Genomic DNA, 26,348 nt, shown 5'->3' on the forward strand with positions numbered 1-26,348 from the left:
ATTTCCGGTGCACATCACTAATCTCCATGTATATCTCTATGTGCCTTATTCAGAGTTGGACGTAATGCTGCAATTGTACGCTGTTGATAGTTTTGTATTGGAATGGTCTTGTGGGAGGTAATTGGGGAGTGGTGACTGAAATGCAGATGTGTCACGTCCGTTTCGGGGGGTGAGGGGTGGGTGGTGATGTTACAGCTTGCATGTGGGAGGTAACTTGCTAGTGGCGACTGAAATGCAGATGTGTCATGTCCGTTTTGGGGGGTGAGGGGTGGGTGGTGGTGTTATAGCTTGCATGTGGGAGGTAACTTGCTAGTGGCGACTGAAATGCAGATGTGTCACGTCCGTTTCGGGGGGTGAGGGGTGGGTGGTGATGTTACAGCTTGCATGTAGGAGGTATCTGGGGAGTGTTGACTCAAATGCAGGGGTGTTACGTCCATTTCGGGGGGTGAGGGGTGGGTGGTGGTGTTACAGCTTGCATGTAGGAGGTATCTGGGGAGTGGTGACTCAAATGCAGGGGTGTCACATCCGTTTCGGGGGTGAGGGGTGGGTGGTGGTGTTACAGCTTGCATGTGGGAGGTAACTGGGGAGTGGCGACTCAAATGCAGAGGTGTCATGTCCGTTTCAGGGGGTGAGGGGTGGGTGGTGATGTTACAGCTTGCATGTGGGAGGTAACTTGCTAGTGGCGACTGAAATGCAGATGTGTCACGTCCGTTTCGGGGGGTGAGGGGTGGGTGGTGATGTTACAGCTTGCATGTGGGAGGTAACTTGCTAGTGGCGACTGAAATGCAGATGTGTCATGTCCGTTTTGGGGGGTGAGGGGTGGGTGGTGGTGTTATAGCTTGCATGTGGGAGGTAACTTGCTAGTGGCGACTGAAATGCAGATGTGTCACGTCCGTTTCGGGGGATGAGGGGTGGGTGGTGGTGTTACAGCTTGCATGTAGGAGGTATCTGGGGAGTGTTGACTCAAATGCAGGGGTGTTACGTCCATTTCGGGGGGTGAGGGGTGGGTGGTGGTGTTACAGCTTGCATGTAGGAGGTATCTGGGGAGTGGTGACTCAAATGCAGGGGTGTCACATCCGTTTCGGGGGGTGAGGGGTGGGTGGTGGTGTTACAGCTTGCATGTGGGAGGTAACTGGGAAGTGGCGACTCAAATGCAGAGGTGTCATGTCCGTTTCAGGGGGTGAGGGGTGGGTGGTGGTGTTACAGCTTGCATGTGGGAGGTAACTTGCTAGTGGCGACTCAAATGCAGGGGTGTCACATCCATTTCGGGGGGTGAGGGGTGGGTGGTGGTGTTACAGCTTGCATGTGGGAGGTAACTGGGGAGTAGCGACTCAAATGCAGGGGTGTCACGTCCGTTTCGGGGGGTGAGGGGTGGGTGGTGGTGTTACAGCTTGCATGTAGGAGGTAACTTGCTAGTGGCGACTCAAATGCAGGGGTGTCACATCCATTTCGGGGGGTGAGGGGTGGGTGGTGGTGTTACAGCTTGCATGTGGGAGGTAACTGGGGAGTGGCGACTCAAATGCAGGGGTGTCACGTCCGTTTCGGGGGGTGAGGGGTGGGTGGTGGTGTTACAGCTTGCATGTGGGAGGTAACTGGGGAGTGGCGACTCAAATGCAGATGTGTCATGTCCGTTTCAGGGGGTGGGTGGTGATGTTACAGCTTGTATGTGGGAGGTAACTTGCTAGTGGCGACTCAAATGCAGGGGTGTCACGTCCGTTTCGGGGGATGAGGGGTGGGTGGTGGTGTTACAGCTTGCATGTGGGAGGTAACTGGGGAGTGGTGACTCAAATGCAGGGGTGTCACGTCCGTTTCGGGGGGTGAGGGGTGGGTGGTGATGTTACAGCTTGCATGTAGGAGGTAACTGGGGAGTGGTGACTCAAATGCAGGGGTGTCACGTCCATTTCGGGGAGTGAGGGGTGGATGGTGGTGTTACAGCTTGCATGTGGAAGTAAGTGGCGATTCAATTGCAGATGTATCATGACACCAATTCGCAGTTGTAGCTGTATTTGCAGCGATTCCTAAATCAGTGTGTGACTTTATCAAAAGTCTGTAAAATAACTTTAATCTTAGCTGAAAAATCGGCTTTATTGGACACTATTGCAAGGACAGAACCAGTCGGCAACAAGGTACTGGGGGGCCCATTTATCAATGAGTGAGGAAACTTGTTGTGAATGATAAAACTCGTTGTGTATGATAAATGGTGCTCGAACCAATCAGCTCCCAACTGTCATTTTTCTAACACCTGACAATTGGGAGCGGAATACATGACAGGAGCTGATTGGCTGGAGTAACATTTATCAATATGTAACGAGTTTCATCCTCCACAACAAGTTTTATCACTCGTTGATAAATGGCTCCTTTGGTTTCCAACACAAGACTGTTATGTTTGAAGAACCAGCTTAATTTATCACCATTATAACTTATCACCATTATAACTTATCACCATTATAACTGTCATCATTATAACTTATCACAATTATAACTGTCATCATTATAACTTATCACCATTATAACTTATCACCATTATAACTGTCATCATTATAACTTATCACCATTATAACTGTCCTCATTATAACTTATCACCATTATAACTTATCACCATTATAACTGTCATCATTATAACTTATCACCATTATAACTGTCATCATAACTTATCACCATTATAACTGTCATCATTATAACTTATCACCATTATAACTGTCATCATTATGATAAATGTCAGCTTCTATTTGGGACTTGTAGTCTATTTAATTCTTTTGGGACAATTACTTCCTAATTATATGACTGGTTTACCCAGGAGAGTGCTCTGAAGTATTATAGGCTAATGAGCCCCGGCCTCCGCTGATCACCGTTTTCCTCAGCTACCGTTGTCTGTGTGTATCTGCATCTATCTCACTCTATTGTATATATGAAAAGATTTTTAAGCCAATTTTGTTATATTAGACTGCGCCATGCATTACTGTTTAGTAACTTCACAGATACAGTCGAACGCTGTTATATTGTGCGTTTTTCTTGTCTGAAATTACATAAAGTATTGTTTTAATGGTACACAGAAGTGTCCTCCCACACCGAGTGTCTGTACAACATACGGCGTGAGATGTCTGGCGCGACTGAGACACTCTGAGAGTAGCGTACTGTAGTTTTCTTTACATTTCGCATATTACATGCATCACAAAATCAGCAAAAAGCCGCTCAAAGTAGACGCCAGGCTGCAACATTAACAGTACAGGAATTTGTTTTACACATGTAATAAATCATTGATTAAGTACAACGGAACCTGGTGTGAGGAAAAGACGCTTGCGTTGATTGGTGTTTTGCACAAATTCAGACTCAGATGTACAATTGGCGCAATAACAGTGTAATCCAGCAATGTCGTTTTCTCGCTCCCAGATTATTCATTTATGCAAATAAGACGCACATTTTGAGCGAAAAAGGCCGGTACTCTTCCAAATAGGACAGGGGAACTGTGACTGTAAAAGGGAGAATATTAGGGGTCCGTTGGAGAAAGGGTATCTTGCTATCTATATGGGGTTACTGCTGGCCGTAGCTCACAGCGTTTTAAAGGTTCACTGGATTTTTGCCAAACAGTATAATGACCAGAATTTTTTTTTTCCATAAATTACATTTTTATTCAGATTTTTGGGAATTATTTTGCATTTCCCCCTTTCCTGCGGAACTTGAAGCCCACCTCCAGGCATTTTAAGGCATTTGACAATTACAATTTGCGACCTAATAAATAAAAATCTGCTAACTGTGGGATTACAGAGCAGATGCTGTATTTAGTCAGTGAGCCCTGAATATAGAACAAAAAGCTGTGTTATTATGGATACTGTACTACGACATTATGTACTACAGTCAATAGCTGGAGAGATTTACAATAATACCCCCTTGTGGCTCCTACACTGTAACTCATCAGCACCTGGATATTTACCTAATATTTATTCATTAGCGTCTCAAGGGTTGTCTGGCTCAGATCAGTATAAGCACGTGTCTGCATACCAAATAGTCCTGGAGGGGTGTCGCGGGAGAGGGTGGGTACCCAGTTTGTAAAGTAGGAGCAGATAGTACAGGTATATACCGGAATAGGTAGTAAGATATATATATTGTGATATGGAATCTGCACTATAGAAAGTCTTGTGTTTGCCCCAGGCCTCCGCACGTGCCATTATACTAACAGGCTCATGATGACGCAGTGATAACAGGAGATTGGGCATCAGACCTTCTCTCAATTACATCCGACTCTTTACATACAGTATTATTCTAATTCTTCACTTACTGCCCATTAATCATTTTGCAGTGGTTATATACAGTATATACAATGTACAGTATATGCGTACCACAGTCCGGATCTCTGGGTACAGTCTCCCCATGGCTCTGAGGTTGCTATGAGAAAACTATGCCACAAGTGTTATCTTGCAGCAACCTGAAACACACGTTCATCCTGCACCCTGTCCCACTACACAGATCACACAAAACTTTCATGTGTTCCCTTTTTATCCTCCAACAATCCTCTGACTCCAGACCAGCATTGCTGTGTGGGTGGATCATACAGACCACCGATAACCTGTAGCACATACAGTATCCTCATCTATTAAATTCCTATTGTCCTTTGGATTGTAAGCGTGTGAGCAGGGCCCTCCGACCTCCTTGTCTGTCTGTAATTACCCAGTCTCATTCTATTACTTGGTAACTTAGTTTGTTCCCAATTTTTAAGCACAATGGACTTATATGAATAAATGCTGATCAATCAATCAATCAATCAATCAATCAATCAATCAATCAGTCAGTCAGTCAGTCAGTCATCTGTATGGCAATGATATCAGTGGACCTCCTGCTTTGCTATCTCTCAGGTGGAAGTGGCCTTATGTCTGGAGCCCAATCAGAAGACATGTCCACGTGGACGGCCCTTGGGGCATCACATGCTGAACTTACGAGGAGACTGAAGATAGCATAAAAACCAAATTCTTTAAGTACATAATGACGACCCAATTTATAATCTGATTATGTTTTGCCCATTACAGGAAATAACAACGAGTAGAGATAAACAGAAGCTTTTATCTGGGGTTACAAGAAGAAGAAATGCTACACAATAAATTGTGCTGCAAAAGCAAAAAAACCAAAACAAAACACATTGGCCCTCATTCCGAGTTGGTCGCTGGCAAGCGGATTTTAGCAGATTTGCTCATGCTAAGCCGCCGCCTACTGGGAGTGAATCTTAGCATCTTAAAAATGCGAACGATGTATTCGCAATATTGCGATTACACACCTCGTAGCAGTTTCTGAGTAGCTCCAGACTTACTCGGCATCTGCGATCATTTCACTGCTTGTCGTTCCTGGTTTGACGTCACAAACACACCCAGCGTTCGCCCAGACACTCCTCCGTTTCTCCGGCCACTCCTGCGTTTTTTCCGGAAACGGTAGCGTTTTTTCCCACACGCCCATAAAACGGCCTGTTTTTGCCCAGTAACACCCATTTCCTGTCAATCACATTACGATCGCCAGAACGATGAAAAAGCCGTGAGTAAAATTACAAAGTGCATAGCAAATTTACTTGGCGCAGTTGCAGTGCGAACATTGCGCATGCGCATTTAGCGGAAAATCGCTGCGATGCGAAGATTTTTACCGAGCGAACAACTCGGAATGAGGGCCATTACACACAAACACACCAACGCAGCCACTCGCCACCAACACCAGGAGGTGGGATCGGTACCACACTGGTGGCTAATAAGGGGTCTATGTACTATACCTTGGACAGAGATAAAGCATCAGCCAACCAGCTCCTAACTGCCGTGTTACAGGCTGTGTTTGAAAAATGACAGTTAGGAGCTGATTGGTTGTTACTTTATCTCTCTCTAAGGACTAATGGATGAGATCTGGGAGTTTAATGCTGAACGTCCAGATCTCTTCAGCGAGTCAGCGTGACTGTAAGATGGCTGCGCACACAGACTGATCATTGGCATTAGTCGTGAAGGGGGGCTCTGTCTGGTACACCTGTACTAGGCCCCACAAATTCTGATGGCAGCCTTGCTTGCTGGCGGCGGTAAGAAGACTCTTTGCTGGCCAGTTCTGGTCCCCACCACACATGCATGAACCAGCTATGGACCCCACGAGATCAGCATTATATAGGCCCGGAGGGAGCAAGCTGGAATAATAAAGAGCATACAATGCAGATTTGCTGCATCGCTTGTGCATGTAATATTCCAGGAAGTATAAAAGAAAGGGGGTCATTCCGAGTTGTTCGCTCGTTATTTTTTTCTCGCAACGGAGCGATTAGTCGCTAATGCGCATGCGCAATGTCCGCAGTGCGACTGTGCCAAGTAAATTTGCTATGCAGTTAGGAATTTTACTCACGGCTTTTTCTTCGTTCTGGTGATCGTAATGTGATTGACAGGAAGTGGGTGTTTCTGGGCGGAAACAGGCCGTTTTATGGGAGTGTGTGAAAAAACGCTACCATTTTTGGGAAAAACGCGGGAGTGGCTGGAGAAACGGAGGAGTGTCTGGGCGAATGCTGGGTGTGTTTGTGACGTCAAACCAGGAACGACAAGCACTGAACTGATCGCACTGGCAGAGTAAGTCACGAGTTACTCAGAAACTGCACAGAGATGTCTTATCGCAATATTGCGAATCTTTCGTTCGCAATTTTGATAAGCTAAGATTCACTCCCAGTAGGCGGCGGCTTAGCGTGTGCAAAGCTGCTAAAAGCAGCTAGCGAGCGAACAACTCGGAATGAGGGCCAAAATTGCATGCAATTAGGTTCCTGCGTAGTATAATTGGTTCTGGTATGATTGGCCGGCCATGTTAATGTCAACATTCATTAGGTCAACCACTATTGGTCGACATGGACTAATAGTTGACACATTAAATGGTCGACGCAGGACAGGTCGGCACACAAAAAGGTCGACATGGATTTTTTAAAACTGTTTTTGGTGTAATTTTTTCCGTAACATAACCATGAACCCCAATTAGTGTACCGCGTCCCCTTGTATGGCTCGCTTCACTCGCCATGCTGCGGGCAAGGTGCCTCGCTCCACTACCGCTGCGCTCGGCACAGGTTACCGTTCCCGGTCGTATTCCACGTGGATGGTAAAGTATGAAAAAGTAAAAATCGTAAAAAAAAAGCCATATCGACCTTTTCATGTGTCGACCTGTCCTGTGTCGACCATTTGCCTATGTTGACCATGTCAATGCATACTTGCCTACCCTCCCGGAATGGCCGGAGGCTCCCGAAAATTGGGTGGCCCTCCCGGCCCCCCGGAAAGGTGGGCAAGCTTCCCGCTTTCCCTGCAGCCCCTCCACGACCCTCCTCGGATGCCCGCACCAGAGAACATGTGATTTGCACTGAATCGCGTCATCGTAGCTTCGCACCCCGCTATACAGCGCCTCTTTTCTCGGCACTGCATAGTGTGTGTGTGTGTGTGTGTGTGTGTGTGGGGGGGGGGGGGGGGGGGTGAGGGGTGGAGCCACAATTACGCGATCCTGATGCCACGCCCCCCGGACTGTCCACTTCCCTGTCAGCCACGCCCCCAGACCGCCCACCCTGCTGCCGGCCACGCCCCCATGCACCTACAACGCTGCCTCCCCCCCGGAGGAGGGGGCAGCAAAGTAGGTAAGTGTGTGTCAATGTCGACCAATAGTGGTCGACCTAATGACTGTCGACTTTAACACGGTCGACCATCCAAACGGATCCCAGTATACTTATAGTAGCCCAGTTGGCTGCAGTTTCTCTCCCATTCACAGCACTGCAATGGGTGTCTTTCCTCCCCTTGTCTTGTGCACATATTTACACTTCTGTGATTCCACAGATTAGCTGTCCCCTCCCAGCACTGCCTGACGTACACCTGCCTCCTAATATATACCTCTCGCTGCCTGTGTCAGGCTGTCAGGGTCTGTCACCCAGCGCAGAGGTAACATGTCTGGAGTCGCAGCTCAAGTGTCTAAGGACAGAGCTGTAGCCGAGGGGCTTGGCACCAACAAGAACCCGGTGAAGTACTTAAATCAGGACTTCGAGGAACTCCGGGCACAATGCTTGTCTTCCAAAGTCCTGTTCAAGGATGACCAGTTTCCTGCCTGCGTCTCAGCCCTGGGTTACAAGGACCTGGGACCCAATTCTCCAAAGACCCAAGGGATTGTATGGAAGAGACCCACGGTAAGGACAGCTCTCTGTACCCATTCTGCATAACGCAGCTTTCTCTTGTATTTATCTGTAGTACTAGTAGTAGCAATACATGGGGGCAAGAGACAGGGACAATAAGGTGTGGTTACCGGTGATGGTAAGTAGCGCATCTCGCCAAGGTGTCCCAAATGCAGCAGGTCCCTATGTGAGGTGTGACGGTTTATTATATAATAGTTGACTTAGGGGGACATTTACAAAGCAGTGATAAAAGTGGAGAAGTAAGTCAGTGGAGAAGTTGCTCATGGCAACCAATCAGCTGCTCTGTATACGTTTATAGTATGCAAATTATAAATGATACGTCAATGCTGATTGGTTGCCATGGACAACTTCTCCACTGGCTCACTTCTCCACTTTTATCACTGCTTAGTACATGTCCACCTTAATTAAGTATTTATTAACTTTTACTGATAGTGCCCACATATATTTCAGTCATTCACATTAGTCCTTGCACCAGCAGAGCTTACACTCCATGGGGTCTACGTAGTAAGCCTTGAAGAGCGATAAAGTGGATGGAGTTAAAGGGGCCCATTTATCAACGAGTGATAAAACTTGTGGATGATAAAACTTGTTGCGTATGATAAATGGTGCTCCAGCCAATCAGCACACAACTGTCATTTTTCAAACCCAGCCTGTAACATGGCAGCTAGGAGCTGATTGGCTGGTACTTTGGGGTCTATTCATGAAGCAGTGATAAGAGCGGAGAAGTGAGCCAGTGGAGAAGTTGCCCATGGCAACCAATCAGCAGCTCTGTATAATTTTATAACATGCAAGTTATAAATGTTACTTCAATGCTGATTGGTTGCCATGGGCAACTTCTCCCCTTTCTCCCTTCTCCACACTTTTCACTGCTTCATGAATAGACCCCTTTATCTCCGTCCACTTTATCTCTCTCCATGGCTTGTTACATTTGTCCCATATATTCCCTATCACATGGACACACACACAGGTCAGTTTTTTTTGCCAGAAGCCAATAAACCTTCCTGTATGTTTTTGGAGTGTGGTGGGAAATCAGCGCACCCTGGAGGAAATCCATGCACACGTGAGGAGAACATGCAAACTCCACACAGATCGAGCATTGCTCGGAATTGGCGGTTGAACCCATGATCTCAGGACTGGTAATCAATAATGCTAACCGCTTAGACAATAGTTTTTGGGGTCTATTTATGAAGCAGTGAAAAGAGCGGAGAATAGGTCCAGTGGAGAAGTTGCCCATGGCAACCAATCAGCTTTGAAGGAAGCCTTTATCAAGTACATTCAAATATGCAGGAGCTGTCTCAAAACTTGCTTGCAGTAGCAGCCACCACCTTTAGATGGCGTCCTCTCACTGCTCTCTATTGGTGGAGCCCAGCCAGAGAGTTCTTGCGTTCCATCTCTGGTCTGCTACATTCGCCACGATAGAGATCGCAACTTCATCACACTGCGCATACGTGGCTGGATGATTGCGAGTACGCCGGTGCGCGTCCGGTCACCTAGGGTCTCACCTGCCCCAATTAGAGAGGGAGGGGAACTACTATAAGGTATTTATCACAAAACCCAGAACTGAGTTCTACGGGCCTGATTCAGGGATGTACACAAATGCCGTTGCAGCTGCGATCCCATACGCAGTGGCTGTGCGAACGTACGCAAATGCCGCAGCCGCCGGGATTTGCACTAAGACACCTGCTGGAGGCGTCTCAGAACCGCCGCTTGTGTATGAATGAAGACGCAGAACCCAATGGTTGCGCAGAATGGCCGCCGATAGTAAGACGCCGAAGCCAGTTTAACTGTACAGTGGGAAGCTTTCAGAGACGCACATTAATTCGGTCATCTCTGATGGTTTTAGATCTGCGCAGAAGCCGCACTGTGCACGTGATGATCTGGGTCTGCGATTTATCTGTAGTGTGTATACAGTATATTTTATTTCATGTGTGTATGTCTTCTGTAGCTCTCAATAGGTTGCACTCACCATATAGACGCCATATGGCTCACCAGGTAACGCGTACCTGGGCTTCCTGTGCGTCTGCTACCTGTATCTTGTGCAAACATTGCGGCTTCAATGGGTTCTTTAGCTAAGGGTCTTATTGATCCACGCAGGAAACGCCTTGTCAGCACGCACGATAATTTATACAATGGTGGATGGAATACAGAGAGCCACCAGTCAGCTTTCCTATTCAGCCCAGCTTTTAAAAAGAGACGGTGGAAGATCTTTGTGTAAGGAAAACGCTCAGTACTAAATCGCCCTTGGGCCTGCTGGGGCCCTCGGTTTGAGAAATTGCGCCAAGATTTATGCCCAGGTGGCTGCACCCCCATGTGCCTCATTTAATACAAACCAAGAGGTCCTCCTGTAGAACACGGGCACTGACAGGAGGTTAAACCGTCCATGGTCACCTCTTATACATGTGCAGACATACATCGATGGTGAAACGATTCTCAGTCAGTGTCAGACCATCAATGGTTGCTACCAATCAATGGTCGATGGCCGTCCCTTCTCTACTCAGAGGAGAACTGGTTATCTGGACCAGTGCAGAGGCCCGGTGGGGTGAGGGGACAGTAATAATATAAGGATGTGGGGTTAATGAGGAATTATAATGAGGGGGTAAGTGAAGAATAATGATGATAAAGGATATACTGTACATGGAGAATATGATGCTGAGAGGGGGCAATCATGAAGGCTGAGATGTTAGCAACTGATGGGGGATGAGCGGTATAGATACAGGGTCGGACTGGCCCACAGGGGTACAGGGAAACCACCGGTAGGCCCCACTGCCTGAGGGCCCACTCCTTCCTCTAGGGATCAGGTTCCAGACTGTGCACTTGTATTATAAATGGTAGATATGTTGCATTACACTGCACTAAACTATTGTGTATTTCAAGCCTGTGTGGAGGCTGGCCACACCCCCTTTGTAGGCTGGCCACACCCCTAAGTATGGGCCCCTATAACTGCATTCCCCGGTGGGCCCTTCATGCCCCAGTCCGACACTGTATAGATAGCATAAGTGGTGTGGAGGGGGAATGAAAGGAAGACAGAGATTGCGTTCTAAAAGGAAAATAAAGAATATCAATGATGGAGGACAAGTGATAATGATTGTCAGGTGATAGTACGGTCCTGCATAGTGACCACTTCCAGCCGCCACATCTTCAGGTCAGGTGGTGGCTGCCCGGACACTGGGGCTGATGTATTAAGCCTGGAGAAGTGATAAAGCAGTGATAAGTGTAAGGTGATAATGCATCAGCCAATCAGCTCCTAACTGTCATTTTTCAAAAATGATTGGCTGATGCGTTATCACCTTCCACTTATCATATACAAAGTAACATAGTAACATAGTTTCTGAGGCTGAAAAAAGACAATTTGTCCATCGAGTTCAACCTATGTGTGGTCTCCTACGCTGTATTATTTTTGTCTGTTGCTAATGTCGGCCGTTGTGTTTATTCCTCTTTTTTTTTTTTTTAATAACTATAGTGCATGACTACGCACCATAACCCTGTATATCCTTATCCATTAGGTACCTATCACTTGGGATGCTTCTTTATCACTTCTCCAGGCTTAATACATCTGCCCCACAGAGCTGCGGAGAATATTATAGATATATACTATGACTGCGAGACGGCGCAGAAGATGATTGGCTGGCTGGGTGTATGAGGGGTGTGGCTGGCTGGGTGTATGAGGGGTGTGGCTAGCTGGGTGTATGAGGGGTGTGGCTAGCTGGGTGTATGAGGAGTGTGGCTGGCTGGGTGTATGAGGGGTGTGGCTGGCTGGGTGTATGAGGGGTGTGGCTGGCTGTATGAGGGGTGTGCCTGGCTGGGTGTATGAGGGGTGTGGCTGGCTTGGTGTATGAGGGGTGTGGCTGGCTGGGTGTATGAGGGGTGTGGCTGGTAGTGCGAGATCTCAGCTCCCAGGAACCGTGTGATAAGGAATATCTGTCTGACTTAGTGATTTACTGGTTACTAATGTATCCATGTACAATGGGGGTCATTCTGACCCGTTCGCACGCTGCTTTTTTTCGCAGCCGTGCGGACGGGTCTGAACTGCGACTGCGCGTGGGCCCCAATGCGCATGCGCGTCGTTGCCCGGCGACGGCTGTCGCCAGGCAGCGACCAGAGCAACGACAGAAGTGTTCACAGCGGCGAACGCTAGAAGATTGACAGGAAGAAGGCGGATCTGGGTGTCAACTGACCGTTTTTGGGGAGTGGTGAGGCAAACGCAGGCGTGTCGAGGCGTTTGCAGGGCGGGTGTCTGACGTAATTTCCGGGACCTGACAGGCTGAAGTGATCGCAGTGGGTGAGTAAGTCAGAAGCTACTCAGAAACTGCACAAAATGTTTTTGCATAGCTCGGCTGCACAAGCGATCGCACACTTGCTATGCAAAAATACACTCCCCCATAGGCGGGGTCTATCTGATCGCACAGGCAGCAAAAAGTTGCAGCGTGCGATCAACTCGGAATGACCCCCTATGTATAATAACAGGCATCGCACATGCCACATACGTTTTTATGTCTTACGTACGACAGTCGACAGCATCAATGATCAGTCTTATCTCTGCTTTGTACCTGCACTGCTAATGCCTCTAAGGCAGGCATGTCCAAACTGCGGCCCTCCAGCTGTTGTGAAACTACATATCCCAGCATGCCCTGACAGTTTTGCTGTCAGAGAATGCTAAAGCTGTGTCAGGGCATGCTGGGATGTGTAGTTTCTCAACAGCTGGAGGGCCACAGTTTGGACATGCCTGCTCTAAGGTCATCTGTGCATTCTGGGGACCTCCAATTACTGTTGTGAGTTTAAGAGGGCTGTTTATTATAGGCATAGTGGGGGTCATTCCGAGTTGATCGCTCGCTAGCTGTTTTAGCAGCCGTGCAAACGCTAGGCCGCCGCCCACTGAGAGTGTATTTTAGCTTAGTAGAAGTGCGAACGGTTGTATCGCTGAGCGGCTAGAAAAAAATTTTGTGCAGTTTCAGAGTAGCTCAAAACCTACTCAGCGCATGCGATCACTTCAGACTATTCAGTTCCAGATTTGACGTCACACACCCGCCCAGCGTTCGCCAGGCCACGCCTGCGTTTTACCTGGCACTCCTGCGTTTTTCCGCACACTCCGTGAAAACGGTCAGTTGCCACCCGGAAACGCCCACTTCATGTCAATCACTCTGCGGCCAGCAGTGCGACTGAAATGCATCGCTAGACCCTGTGCAAAACAACATCGTTTGTTGTGCCCGTACGTCGCACGTGCGCATTGCGCCGCATATGCATGCGCAGAACTGCCGATTCTTAGCCTGATCGCTGCGCTGTGAACAAATTCAGCTAGCGATCAACTCGGAATGACCCCCAGAAGCCCTTAATCCACAGAAAATGGGTGTTTTTGGAGGAGGAAGGGCTGGAGGACCAAGACTGTCCTGCAGAGACTGCCAGATCTCCTCTGCCAGCTTGGCATGGCTACAAAACAACCTCTGTTTGAGAGTTTTTCATTGCGATTGCAATTTAATTGCTATCGCAGGGCAGCCGCAGCACCACACATGCTGGATGGACTTGCCTTGTGCTGGGCAGCATTCAGCATGTGACTTTAGTGGTCGCAGATTTTGCTTAGATAGCAAAATCTGCGTCCAACTCTGAATAACCCCAAGAATGAAGTGAACATCGGTCGCACATAGTCAGACCATCGAACAATTGAGACATCCTATGTGCCTCTCAGATCAGACACCAGGCCCTCTCGATCGGCGTATGCATTCACAGTGCAAGACTAGGCCACGCCCAGAAAACGCACCATCATTTTTCTAGACACCCCCAAATTTCCTCCCCCTAAAGCTGGCTACCTGTCCCTCGCTGCGAGGAGAAATCCTCTCTGCGTCCACCATCGCTACTCCCTCGCCGTGTGTGTGCAGAATGACAGTAACAAAACATGGGTAGACCGCAACCTCAATCGTCACCGTGTCCAGCTCTAAATTAGGCCCCACTTAGCTTCTGGTTGCACCTCGTTAGTATGAACATATACTGTATGAATCCACAATGCATTGATTGACGTATAAAGACAAGTGCGCTTACAACATATATGATTGTATATGTCTGTATCAGCCCTGAGGCTCTCTCCACTACAGCAATAATTACATTTATAAATGTGACAATATGCCTTATACTAACTGAATCATTAGATAGATAGATAGATAGATAGATAGATATGGCCATTTAAAAGCAAGTCTTTTTTTTCATCCCCATGTATCTATATAGGCAGGACAGGCCGCTGCTTAAAATGGACCCTAACGTACTATATGGCTGCTTTATGTATAGACATTTTATGAGTGGTTATTTAGAGCTGGTTACATGAGACAGCTTTACTAGTGTGTAGAAGTGCAGCCGCCTGTGCTATGTCTGCCAGTCCCCCGCCCCCCCTTAACTGGTATATCCCAGTATACCATGGCCAGTCCATTCTCCAGCTGTAACCGTAACGTGATAGATAAGACACAATGGGGTAAATTTACTAAGATGGGAGTTCTATTTAAGATGGGATGTTGCCCATAGCAACCAATCAGCTTCCAGGTATTATCTTCTAGATAGAAGGTGCTAGATAAATGAGAAGTAGAATCTGATTGGTAGCTATGGCCAACATCTCATCTTAAATAGAACGCTCATCTTAGTAAATTGACCCCATTGTGTGTGCATCGGGAGACTGATGCAATAAAGGTGGCGATTGCTGGTGACATCCTCTGTGCGAATTCCCTACATTTGTGGTAGAAGCAGGTGGGGATGGTGCCTGATTTTCCTGTCCCAGCTTCTCCTCTCACCGACACAGCTCTTAGTGAGACGCAATGAAGCATCTGTTATATTTACATGTATTATTTGCATGAACATGAACATATACATCACAATGGGGGTCATTCCGAGTTGTTCGCTCGTTATATTTTTCTCACAACAGAGCGATTAGTCGCTAATGCGCATGCGCAATGTCCGCAGTGCGACTGCGCCAAGTAAATTTGCTATGCAGTTAGGTATTTTACTCACGGCATTACGAGGTTTTTTCTTCGTTCTGGTGATCGTAATGTGATTGACAGGAAGTGGGTGTTTCTGGGCGGAAACTGGCAGTTTTATGGGTGTGTGCGAAAAAACGCTACCGTTTCTGGGAAAAACGCGGGAGTGGCTGGAGAAACGGAGGAGTGTCTGGCCGAACGCTGGGAGTGTTTGTGACGTCAAACCAGGAACGAAACTGACTGAACTGATCGCAGTTGCCGAGTAAGTGTGGAGCTACTCAGAAACTGCTAAGAAGTGTCTATTCGCAATTTTGCTAATCTTTCGTTTGCAATTTTGATAAGCTAAGACTCACTCCCAGTAGGCGGCGGCTTAGCGTGTGCAAAGCTGCTAAAAGCAGCTTGCGAGCGAACAACTCGGAATGAGGGCCAATATACAGTTGCATGCACAAGTTTTGGCATTGCTGGTCAAATGACGCATTTTCCTTGTTCTCTAATTAAACAGTAGGTGACACAACCTCTGCGGGGTCTTAAACAGCACCTTAAAGCGAAACGGCTGTTTGCTGAATTTTAACAGACCGCAGATAATGAACAATACAGTGGACGTGGCGTCTGCAGATGTTTAGGTGTCCCGGCAGTCCGTGCATAGTAACACCTCCATTGGTATGAAATACACGTAGACAGTAATTCTGGGACCACTGCCATGCAACAAAAAATCCTATTATCCAACCCCGCGCTGAATACCTGCCAAGTGGCCCGCTGCTACAAACGTTTCACCTGTTTTTCTGCAAATGGATCTTTTTGTGACTATGGGGCCTATTTATCAGTGAATATTTGCAGGTGTTTTCGGGGGCTACCTGCAAATATAAAGTTTCCCACAAATGTATGTACGGGGGATTGCAGCAAATGTCAGAGATATCTGCTGCTGCGTTCCCCCGCTTTTGTTCCTTAAATGCAGCCCTCATAGGATTCTGAAGATGGCATCAGCCATTGTAGTCTGTAGACAACATTCTGCAAGAGTTACTGGGAGAGGGATTTGCGGGATCCCTCTACAGCACTCTCCACTCGCGCATGTGCGGCCCCAGGCTTATGGGATCACTGTACTTTTACACATCGCATAACTGAGCTCATTTCGGAGCCCCTATCCCTACAGTACATGTGATTTTTAGTACATTCAGGGGAATGTTCATTTCTTATTGACGGCGATAACAGATTATAATTATCGGGTGTAAACCTGATAATTAGTAAATATTCCCCAATGTGAGAAAAATAATGTTTCATGGGGAATGGGAGGGTAGCCCAAACTGAGATTCATGCTTTATACTCACATGCCTTATGGAGGAACGGGCCAGATACGACCGGCTGCTACGATCAGCTGGCGGAAGTGTTTGAGCGCCTGTAGATGCCACACCGCCGCTATGGTCTGTACATCCCTGCGCTTCCCCATAAAACAGATAATTTGCACAAAATTAGGTGTGTGACGTCATGAAAGAACATCTGTGTTGTGGTTTTGTACTTTATAAATGAGTTTTCCTATGTTTTGGGGCTGATGCTGAGGTGGGGCAAAGAAAAAATAAGATTTTACTTACCGGTAAATCTATTTCTCGTAGTCCGTAGTGGATGCTGGGGACTCCGTAAGGACCATGGGGAATAGACGGGCTCCGCAGGAGACATGGGCACTTTAAGAAAGAATTTAGATTTTGGTGTGCTCTGGCTCCTCCCTCTATGCCCCTCCTCCAGACCTCAGTTAGAGAAACTGTGCCCGAAGAGCTGACAGTACAAGGAAAGGATTTTGGGAATCCAGGGTAAGACTCATACCAGTCATACCAATCACACCGTATAACTTGTGATAACTATACCCAGTTAACAGTATGAACAATCACAGAGCATCAGATAAACTCTGATGCAACTATAACATAACCCTTATTTAAGCAATAACTATACACAAGCATTGCAGAAGAAGTCCGCACTTGGGACGGGCGCCCAGCATCCACTACGGACTACGAGAAATAGATTTACCGGTAAGTAAAAATAAGAATTTACTTACCGATAATTCTATTTCTCGGAGTCCGTAGTGGATGCTGGGGTTCCTGAAAGGACCATGGGGAATAGCGGCTCCGCAGGAGACAGGGCACAAAAGTTAAGCTTTAGGATCAGGTGGTGTGCACTGGCTCCTCCCCCTATGACCCTCCTCCAAGCCTCAGTTAGGATACTGTGCCCGGACGAGCGTACATAATAAGGAAGGATTTTGAATCCCGGGTAAGACTCATACCAGCCACACCAATCACACTGTACAACCTGTGATCTGAACCCAGTTAACAGTATGAAAACAGAGGAGCCTCTGAAAGATGGCTCACTACAACAATAACCCGATTTAGTTAACAATAACTATGTACAAGTATTGCAGATAATCCGCACTTGGGATGGGCGCCCAGCATCCACTACGGACTCCGAGAAATAGAATTATCGGTAAGTAAATTCTTATTTTCTCTATCGTCCTAGTGGATGCTGGGGTTCCTGAAAGGACCATGGGGATTATACCAAAGCTCCCAAACGGGCGGGAGAGTGCGGATGACTCTGCAGCACCGAATGAGAGAACTCCAGGTCCTCCTTAGCCAGGGTATCAAATTTGTAGGATTTTACAAACGTGTTCTCCCCCGACCACGTAGTCGCTCGGCAAAGTTGTAAAGCCGAGACCCCTCGGGCAGCCGCCCAAGATGAGCCCACCTTCCTTGTGGAATGGGCATTTACATATTTTTGGCTGTGGCAAGCCTGCCACAGAATGTGCAAGCTGAATTGTACTACAAATCCAACGAGCAATAGTCTGCTTAGAAGCAGGGGCACCCAGCTTGTTGGGTGCATACAGGATAAAACAGCAAGTCAGATTTCCTGACTCCAGCCGACCTGGAAAACTATATTTTCAGGGCCCTGACAACATCCAGCAACTTGGAGTCCTCCAAGTCCCTAGTAGCCGCAGGTACCACAATAAGCTGGTTCAGGTGCAACGCTGACACCACCTTAGGGATAAACTGGGGACGAGTCCACAGCTTTGCTCTGTCCGAATGGACAATCAGATATGGCTTTGTGAGACAAAGCCGCCAATTTTGACACTCGCCAGGCCGAGGCCAGGACCAACCGCATGTTCACTTTCCATGTGAGATATATCAAATCCACAGATTTGAGTGGTTTAAACCAATGTGATTTTTGGAATCCCCAAAACTACGTTGAGATCCCCCAGTGCCACTGGAGACATCAAAAGGGGTTGTATATGCAGTACTCCCTTGACAAACTTCTGGACTTCAGGAACTGAAGCCAATTCTTTCTGGAAGAAAATCGACAGGCCGAAATTTGAACCTTAATGGACCCCAATTTGAGGCCCATAGACACTCCTGTTTGCAGGAAATATAGGAATTAACCTAGTTGAAATTCTTCCGTGGAGCCTTCCTGGCCTCACACCATGGAACATATTTTCACCTAAACTGTGATAATGTTGTGCGGTCACCTCCTTCCTGGCTCTGACCAGGGTAGGGATGACCTCTTCCGGAATGCCTTTTTCCCTTAGGATCCGGCGTTCACCCGCCCCTGCGTCAACGCAGCTGCGGTAAGTCTTGGAACAGACATGATTCTTGCTGAATCAAGACCCTTCTTATCTCTTGAAGTTCCGGTTACCAAGTCCTTCTTGGCCAAACCGGAGCCACGAGTATAATTCTTACTCCTCTCCTTACTATAATTCTCAATACCCTGGGTATGAGAGGCAGAGGAGGGAACACATACCCGACTGGTACACCCACGGTGTTACCAGAGCGACCCAGCTATTGCCTGAGGGTCTCTTGACCTGGCGCTTCAGGTGAAACGCCATCTTATGACCACCTTTTGGTCTTTCCCAACGGTTTACAATCATGTGGAAACTTCCAGATGAAGTTCCCACTTTTCCGAGTGGAATTCATTCCTGCTGAGGAAATTCAGTTTTCCACTCCCGGAATGAACACTGCTGACAGTGTTATCACATGATTTTTCGCTCAGCGAAAAGTTCTTGCTGTCATTGCCCTCCTGCTTCTTGTGCCGCCCCGTCTGTTTACGTGGGCGACTGCCATGATGATGTCCGACCAGATCAGCACCGCCTGACTTTGAAGCAGAGGTCTTCCTAGGCTCAGAGCATTGTAGATTGCTCTTAGCTCCAGTATATTCATGTGGAGAAAAGTCTCCAGACTTGACCACACTCCTTGGAAATTTCTTCCCTGTGTGACTGCTTCCCAGCCTCTCAGGCTGGCATCCGTGGTCACCAGAACACAGTCCTGAATGCTGAATGTGCTGTCCTCTAGAAGATGAGCACTCTGCAGCCACCCACAGAAGAGACACCCTTGTCCTTGGAGACAGGATTATCTGCTGATGCATCTGAAGATGCGATCCGGACCATTCGTCCAGCAAATCCCCCTGAAAATTTTTTGCGTGAGATCTGCCGAATGGAATTGCTTCGTAAGAAGCCACCATTTTTCCCAGGACTCCTGTGCATTGATGCACTGATACTTGGCCTGGTTTTAGGAGGTTTCTGACTAGTTCGGATAGCTCCCTGGCTTTCTCCTCCAGGAGAAACACCTTTTTCTGGACTATGCCCAGAATCATTCCTAGGAACAGCAGACGTATCGTCGGAAAACCGCTGCGATTTTTGGAATATTCCGACCTCCCACTGTTCTCTGGACCTTTCCCTTTTCAGGATATCGTCCAAGTAAGGGATAATTAAGATGCCCTTTTCTTTGAAGAGAGTCATCTTTTCGGCCATTACCTTGGTAAAGGCCCGGGGTGCAGTGGATAATTCAACGGCAGCGTCAGAAACTGATATTGACAGTTCTGTACCACGAACCATAGATACCCTTGTTGAGAAGGGCAAATTTGGACATGGAAGTAATCCTTGATGTCCAGGGACGCCATATAGTCCCCTTTTTTTTTTTTTTTTTTTTTTTTTTTTCGGTTCGCTATCACTATTCTGAGTGACTCCATCTTGATTTGAACCTTTGTATGTAAGTGTTCAAAGATTTCAGATTTAGAATATGTCTCACCAAGCCGTCTGGCTTCAGTACCACAATATAGTGTGGAAGACTAATACCCTTTACCTTGATTGTAGGAGGGGTACTTTGATTATCACCTGCTGGAAATACAGCTTGTGAATTTTTTCCCAATACTGCCTCCCTGTCGAAGGGAGCCTTTGGTAAAGCAGACTTCAGGAACCTGCGAGGAAAAAATGTCTCGAATCTCCAAACTGTACCCCTGGGATAATACTTTGTACGATCTAGGGGTCAACTTGCGAGTGATCCCACTGCACGCTGAGACTCTTGAGACGACCCCCCACCTCACCTGAGTCAGCTTGCACGGCCCCAGCGTCCTGCTGAGGACTTGGCAGACTCGGTGGAGGGCTTCTGTTCCTGGAAAGGGGCTGCCTTTTGCCCGCATGCCCTTATGGGAACGGAAGGATTGAGGCTGAAAAGACAGTGTCTTTTCTCTGCTGAGATGTGACTTGGGGTAAAAAGGTTGGATTTCCCAGCTGTTGCCGTGGCCCCCAGGTCCGATGGACCGACCCCAAGTACCTCCTCTCCTTTATACGACCATACTTTCATGTGCCGTATGGGATCTGCATCACCTGACCACTGTCGTGTCCATAACATCTTCTGGCAGATATGGACAACGCACTTATCCTGATGCCAGAGTGCAAATATCCCTCTGTGCATCTCGCATATATATATATATATATATATATAGACTGCATCCTCTTAAATGCTCTATATCACTAAAATATTTTCAGTCAGGGAATCCGACCAAGCCAACCCAGCACTGCATTTCCAGGCTGAGGCGATCGCTGGTCGCAGTATAACCACCGTATGTGTGTATATACTTTTTAGGATATTACTCCAGCTTCATATCAGCTGGCTCCTTGAGGGCGGCCGTATCTGGAGACGGTAACGCCACATGATAAGCGTGTGAGCGCCTTATCCACCCTAAGGGGTGTTTCCCAATGCGCCCTAACGTCTGGCGGGAAAAGGTATAACGCCAATATTTGCTATCGGGGTAAACCCACGCCTCATCACACACTTCATTTTATTTTATCTGATTCAGGAAAAACTACGGTAGTTTTTTCACTCCCACATAATACCCATCTTTGTGGTACTTGTAGTATCAGAAATATGTAACACCTCCTTCATTGCCCTTAACGTGTGGCCCTAATGAGGAATACGTTTGTTTATTCACCGTCGACACTGGATTCAGTGTCCGTGTCTGTGTCTGTGTCGACCGACTAAGGTAAACGGGCGTTTTAACCCCCTGACGGTGTTTTTGAGACGTCTGGACCGGTACTAATTGTTTGTCGGCCGTCTCATGTCGTCAACCGACCTTGCAGCGTGTTGACATTATCACGTAATTCCCTAAATAAGCCATCCATTCCGGTGTCGACTCCCTAGAGAGTGACATCACCATTACAGGCAATTGCTCCGCCTCCTCACCAACATCGTCCTCATACATGTCGACACACACGTACCGACACACAGCACACACACAGGGAATGCTCTGATAGAGGACAGGACCCACTAGCCCTTTGGAGAGACAGAGGGAGAGTTTGCCAGCACACACCAAAAACGCTATAATTATATAGGGACAACCTTATATAAGTGTTTTCCCTTATAGCATCTTTATATATATTTCTAACGCCAAATTAGTGCCCCCCCTCTCTGTTTTAACCCTGTTTCTGTAGTGCAGTGCAGGGGAGAGCCTGGGAGCCTTCCCTCCAGCCTTTCTGTGAGGGAAAATGGCGCTGTGTGCTGAGGAGATAGGCCCCGCCCCTTTTTCGACGGGCTCGTCTCCCGCTCTTCAACGGATTCTGGCAGGGGTTAAATATCTCCATATAGCCCCCGGAGGCTATATGTGAGGTATTTTATGCCAAAAAATAGGTTTTCATTGCTTCCCAGGGCGCCCCCCCCAGCGCCCTGCACCCTCAGTGACTGCCGTGTGAAGTGTGCTGAGAGCAATGGCGCACAGCTGCAGTGCTGTGCGCTACCTTAAGAAGACTGAGGAGTCTTCTGCCGCCGATTCTGGACCTTCTTCTTTTTTCAGCATCTGCAAGGGGGCCGGCGGCGAGGCTCCGGTGACCCATCCAGGCTGTACCTGTGATCGTCCCTCTGGAGCTAATGTCCAGTAGCCAAAGAAGCCAATCCATCCTGCACGCAGGTGAGTTCACTTCTTCTCCCCTAAGTCCCTCGATGCAGTGATCCTGTTGCCAGCAGGACTCACTGTAAAATAAAAAACCTAAACTAAACTTTTCTAAGCAGCTCTTTAGGAGAGCCACCTAGATTGCACCCTTCTCGGCCGGGCACAAAAACCTAACTGAGGCTTGGAGGAGGGTCATAGGGGGAGGAGCCAGTGCACACCACCTGATCCTAAAGCTTAACTTTTGTGCCCTGTCTCCTGCGGAGCCGCTATTCCCCATGGTCCTTTCAGGAACCCCAGCATCCACTAGGACGATAGAGAAATCTTATTTTCTCTAACGTCCTAGTGGATGCTGGGGACTCCGTAAGGACCATGGGGATTATACCAAAGCTCCCAAACGGGCGGGAGAGTGCGGATGACTCTGCAGCACCGAATGAGCAAACACAAGGTCCTCCTCAGCCAGGGTATCAAACTTGTAGAACTTTGCAAAGGTGTTTGAACCTGACCAAGTAGCCGCTCGGCAAAGCTGTAATGCCGAGACCCCTCGGGCAGCCGCCCAAGAAGAGCCCACCTTCCTTGTGGAATGGGCCTTAACTGATTTAGGCAGCGGCAACCCAGCCGCAGAATGAGCCTGCTGAATCGTGTTACAGATCCAGCGAGCAATAGTTTGCTTTGAAGCAGGCGCCCCAAGCTTGTTGGAAGCATACAGGATAAACAAAGATTCTGTTTTCCTGACCTTAGCCGTTCTGGCTACATAAACCTTCAAAGCCTCGACTACATCCAGTGACTTGGAATCCTCCAAGTCAGTAGTAGCCACAGGCACCACAATACGTTGGTTTATATGAAAGGATGAAACCACTTTCGGCAGAAATTGTGGGCGGGTCCGCAATTCTGCTCTATCCGCATGGAAAACCAGATAAGGGCTTTTATGTGACAAAGCCGCCAATTCTGACACACGCCTAGCCGAAGCCAAGGCTAATAGCATGACCACCTTCCACGTGAGATATTTTACTTCCACCGTTTTGAGTGGTTCAAACCAGTGTGATTTCAGGAAACTCAACACCACGTTAAGATCCCAAGGTGCCACTGGAGGCACAAAAGGGGGCTGAATATGCAGCACTCCCTTTACAAACGTCTGAACTTCAGGCAGAGAAGCCAGTTCTTTTTGAAAGAAAATGGATAAGGCCGAAATCTGAACCTTAATGGAACCCAATTTAAGGCCCAAAGTCACTCCCGACTGTAGGAAGTGAAGGAAAAGGCCCAGCTGGAATTCCTCCATAGGGGCATTCCTGGCCTCACACCAAGCCACATATTTTCGCCATATACGGTGATAATGTTGAGCCGTCACATCCTTCCTAGCCTCTATCAGCGTAGGAATGACCTCACCCGGAATGCCTTTTTCTGCTAGGATCCGGCGTTTAACCGCCATGCCGTCAAACGCAGCCGCGGTAAGTCTTGGAACAGACAGGGCCCCTGTTGCACAAGTCCTGTCCTAGAGGCAAAGGCCATGGGTCCTCTGTGAGCATTTCTTGCAGATCTGGATACCAAGTCCTTCTTGGCCAATCCGGAACATAGAGTATTGTTCTCACTCCTCTTTTCCTTATGATTCTCAGCACCTTGGGTATGAGAGGAAGAGGAGGAAATACATAGATCGACGGGAACACCCACGGTGTCACCAGTGCGTCCACAGCTATCGCCTGAGGGTCTCTTGACCTGGCGCAATATCTCTGCAGCTTTTTGTTGAGGCGGGATGCCATCATGTCCACCTGTGGCAGTTCCCACCGACTTGCAATCTGCATGAAGACTTCTTGATGAAGTCCCCACTCTCCCGGGTGGAGGTCGTGCCTGCTGAGGAAGTCTGCTTCCCAGTTGTCCACTCCCGGAATGAACACTGCTGACAGTGCGCTTACGTGATTCTCCGCCCAGCGAAGAATTCTGGTGGCTTCTACCATCGCCACCCTGCTCCTTGTGCCGCCTTGGCGGTTTACATGAGCCACTGCGGTGATATTGTCTGACTGAATCAGAACCGGTTGGTCGCGAAGCAGGGACTCCGCTTGACGTAGGGCGTTGTATATGGCCCTTAGTTCCAGGATGTTGATGTGAAGGCAAGTCTCCTGACTTGACCACAGCCCTTGAAAATTTCTTCCCTGTGTGACTGCCCCCCACCCTCGGAGGCTTGCATCCGTGGTCACCAGGACCCAGTCCTGAATGCCGAATCTGCGACCTTCGAGAAGGTGAGCACTCTGCAGCCACCACAGGAGAGACACCCTGGCCCTGGGGGATAGGGTGATTAACCGATGCATCTGAAGATGTGATCCGGACCACTTGTCCAGTAAGTCCCATTGGAAGGTCCTCGCATGGAACCTGCCGAAGGGAATGGCCTCGTATGATGCCACCATCCTTCCAGGACTCGAGTGCAGTGATGACACCTGTTTTGGTTTTAATAGATTCCTGACCAGTGTCACGAGCTCCTGAGCTCTCTCTATCGGGAGATAAACCCTTTTCTGGTCTGTGTCTAGGATCATGCCTAGGAGAGGCAGATGAGCTGTAGGAACCAACTGCGACTTTGGAATATATAGAATCCAGCCGTGTTGCCGTTACACTTCCAGAGAAAGTGATACGCTGTTCAGCAACTGCTCTCTTGATCTCGCTTTTATGAGGAGATCGTCCAAGTACGTGATAATAGTGACACCTTGCTTCCGCAGGAGCACCATCATTTCCGCCATTACCTTGGTGAATATTCTCGGGGCCGTGGAGAGACCAAACGGCAACGTCTGAAATTGGTAATGACAATCCCGTACCGCAATTCTGAGGTACGCCTGATGAGGTGGATAAATGGGGACATGAAGGTATGCATCCTTTATGTCCAGAGTCACCATAAAATCTCCCCCTTTCAGGCTTGCAATGACCGCTCTTAGCAATTCCATCTTGAACTTGAACCTTTTCAGGTATATGTTCAGGGATTTTAAATTCAATATGGGTCTGACCGAACCGTCTGGTTTCGGGACTACAACATGGTCAAATAATAACCCCCTCCTTATTGAAGGAGGGGAACCTTGACCACCACCTGTTGAAGATACAATTTGTGAATTGCAGTTAACACTGTTTCCCTCTCGTGGGGGGAAGCCGGCAGGGCTGTCGGTGAGGGGGCATCTCCTCAAAGTCCAGCTTGTATCCCTGAGACACAATATCTATTGCCCAGGGATCTAACAGGGAGTGAACCCACTTGTGGCTGAACTTACGAAGGCGTGCCCCCACCGGGCCTAGCTCCGCCTGTGGAGCCCCAGCGACATGCGGTGGATTTTGTAGAGGCCGGGGAGGACTTCTGTTCCTGTGAACTAGCTGTGTTGTGCAGCTTCTTTCCTCTGCCCCCGCCTCTGGCAAGAAAGGACGCACCTCGGACTTTCTTGTTTCTTTGTTCGAAAGGCTGCATTTGATAATGTCGTGCTTTCGTAGGCTGTGCAGGAATATAAGGCAAAATATCAGAATTACCAGCTATAGCTGTGGAGACCAGGTCCGAGAACCCTTCTCCACACAATCTTCAGCCTTCCATATGCCTCTTAAGTCGGCATCATCTGTCCATTGCATATTCTACAGGACACGTCAAGCAGAAATCGACATAGCTTTGACTCTAGGACCCAGTATACTCATGTCTCTTTGGGCATGTATTATATATATATATCTCTTAAGACAGCATCTTTAATATATATATCTCTATATATACATATATATATATACATACATACTAGGGTCTCAATCTCTGCTGATAAGGTACCTGACCACGCTGCTACAGCGCTATATACCCAAGCCGACACAATCGCCGGTCTGAGTAGTGTACCAGAAATGTGCACGCTATCTGCAGGATCCCTGAGGATAGCTGTTACATCAGGGCTACCTTTTGGGCAAACGTGACACCCTAGGGGAAGATTCCCATCATATCCTGGCCCTAGTGGGGAAAGGATACTGCCTGAGAATTCTTTGTGGGAAACTGCAGTCTCTTGTCTGGAGATTCCCGCTCTTTTTCTTCATGAGAGGAGGGAAATTTACCTCAGCTTTCT

General features: G+C 48.0%; 1 protein-coding gene across 1 annotated transcript in view; it reads left to right on the forward strand.

The window, feature by feature from the left end:
• Positions 1–7,897: 7,897 nt before the first annotated feature.
• The window catches only part of LOC134910695 (calpain-8-like), a 92,527-nt gene continuing 74,076 nt past the window's right edge, over positions 7,898–26,348 (forward strand). The window contains exon 1 of the mRNA XM_063919018.1: positions 7,898–8,146. Within this exon, the coding sequence (XP_063775088.1) occupies positions 7,910–8,146 (237 nt within the window). The 5' untranslated portion in view covers positions 7,898–7,909. The remainder of the gene's footprint in view (positions 8,147–26,348) is intronic.

This window comes from Pseudophryne corroboree, chromosome 4 (assembly GCF_028390025.1).
Source record: "Pseudophryne corroboree isolate aPseCor3 chromosome 4, aPseCor3.hap2, whole genome shotgun sequence".
Taxonomy (NCBI): Eukaryota; Metazoa; Chordata; class Amphibia; order Anura; family Myobatrachidae; genus Pseudophryne; species Pseudophryne corroboree.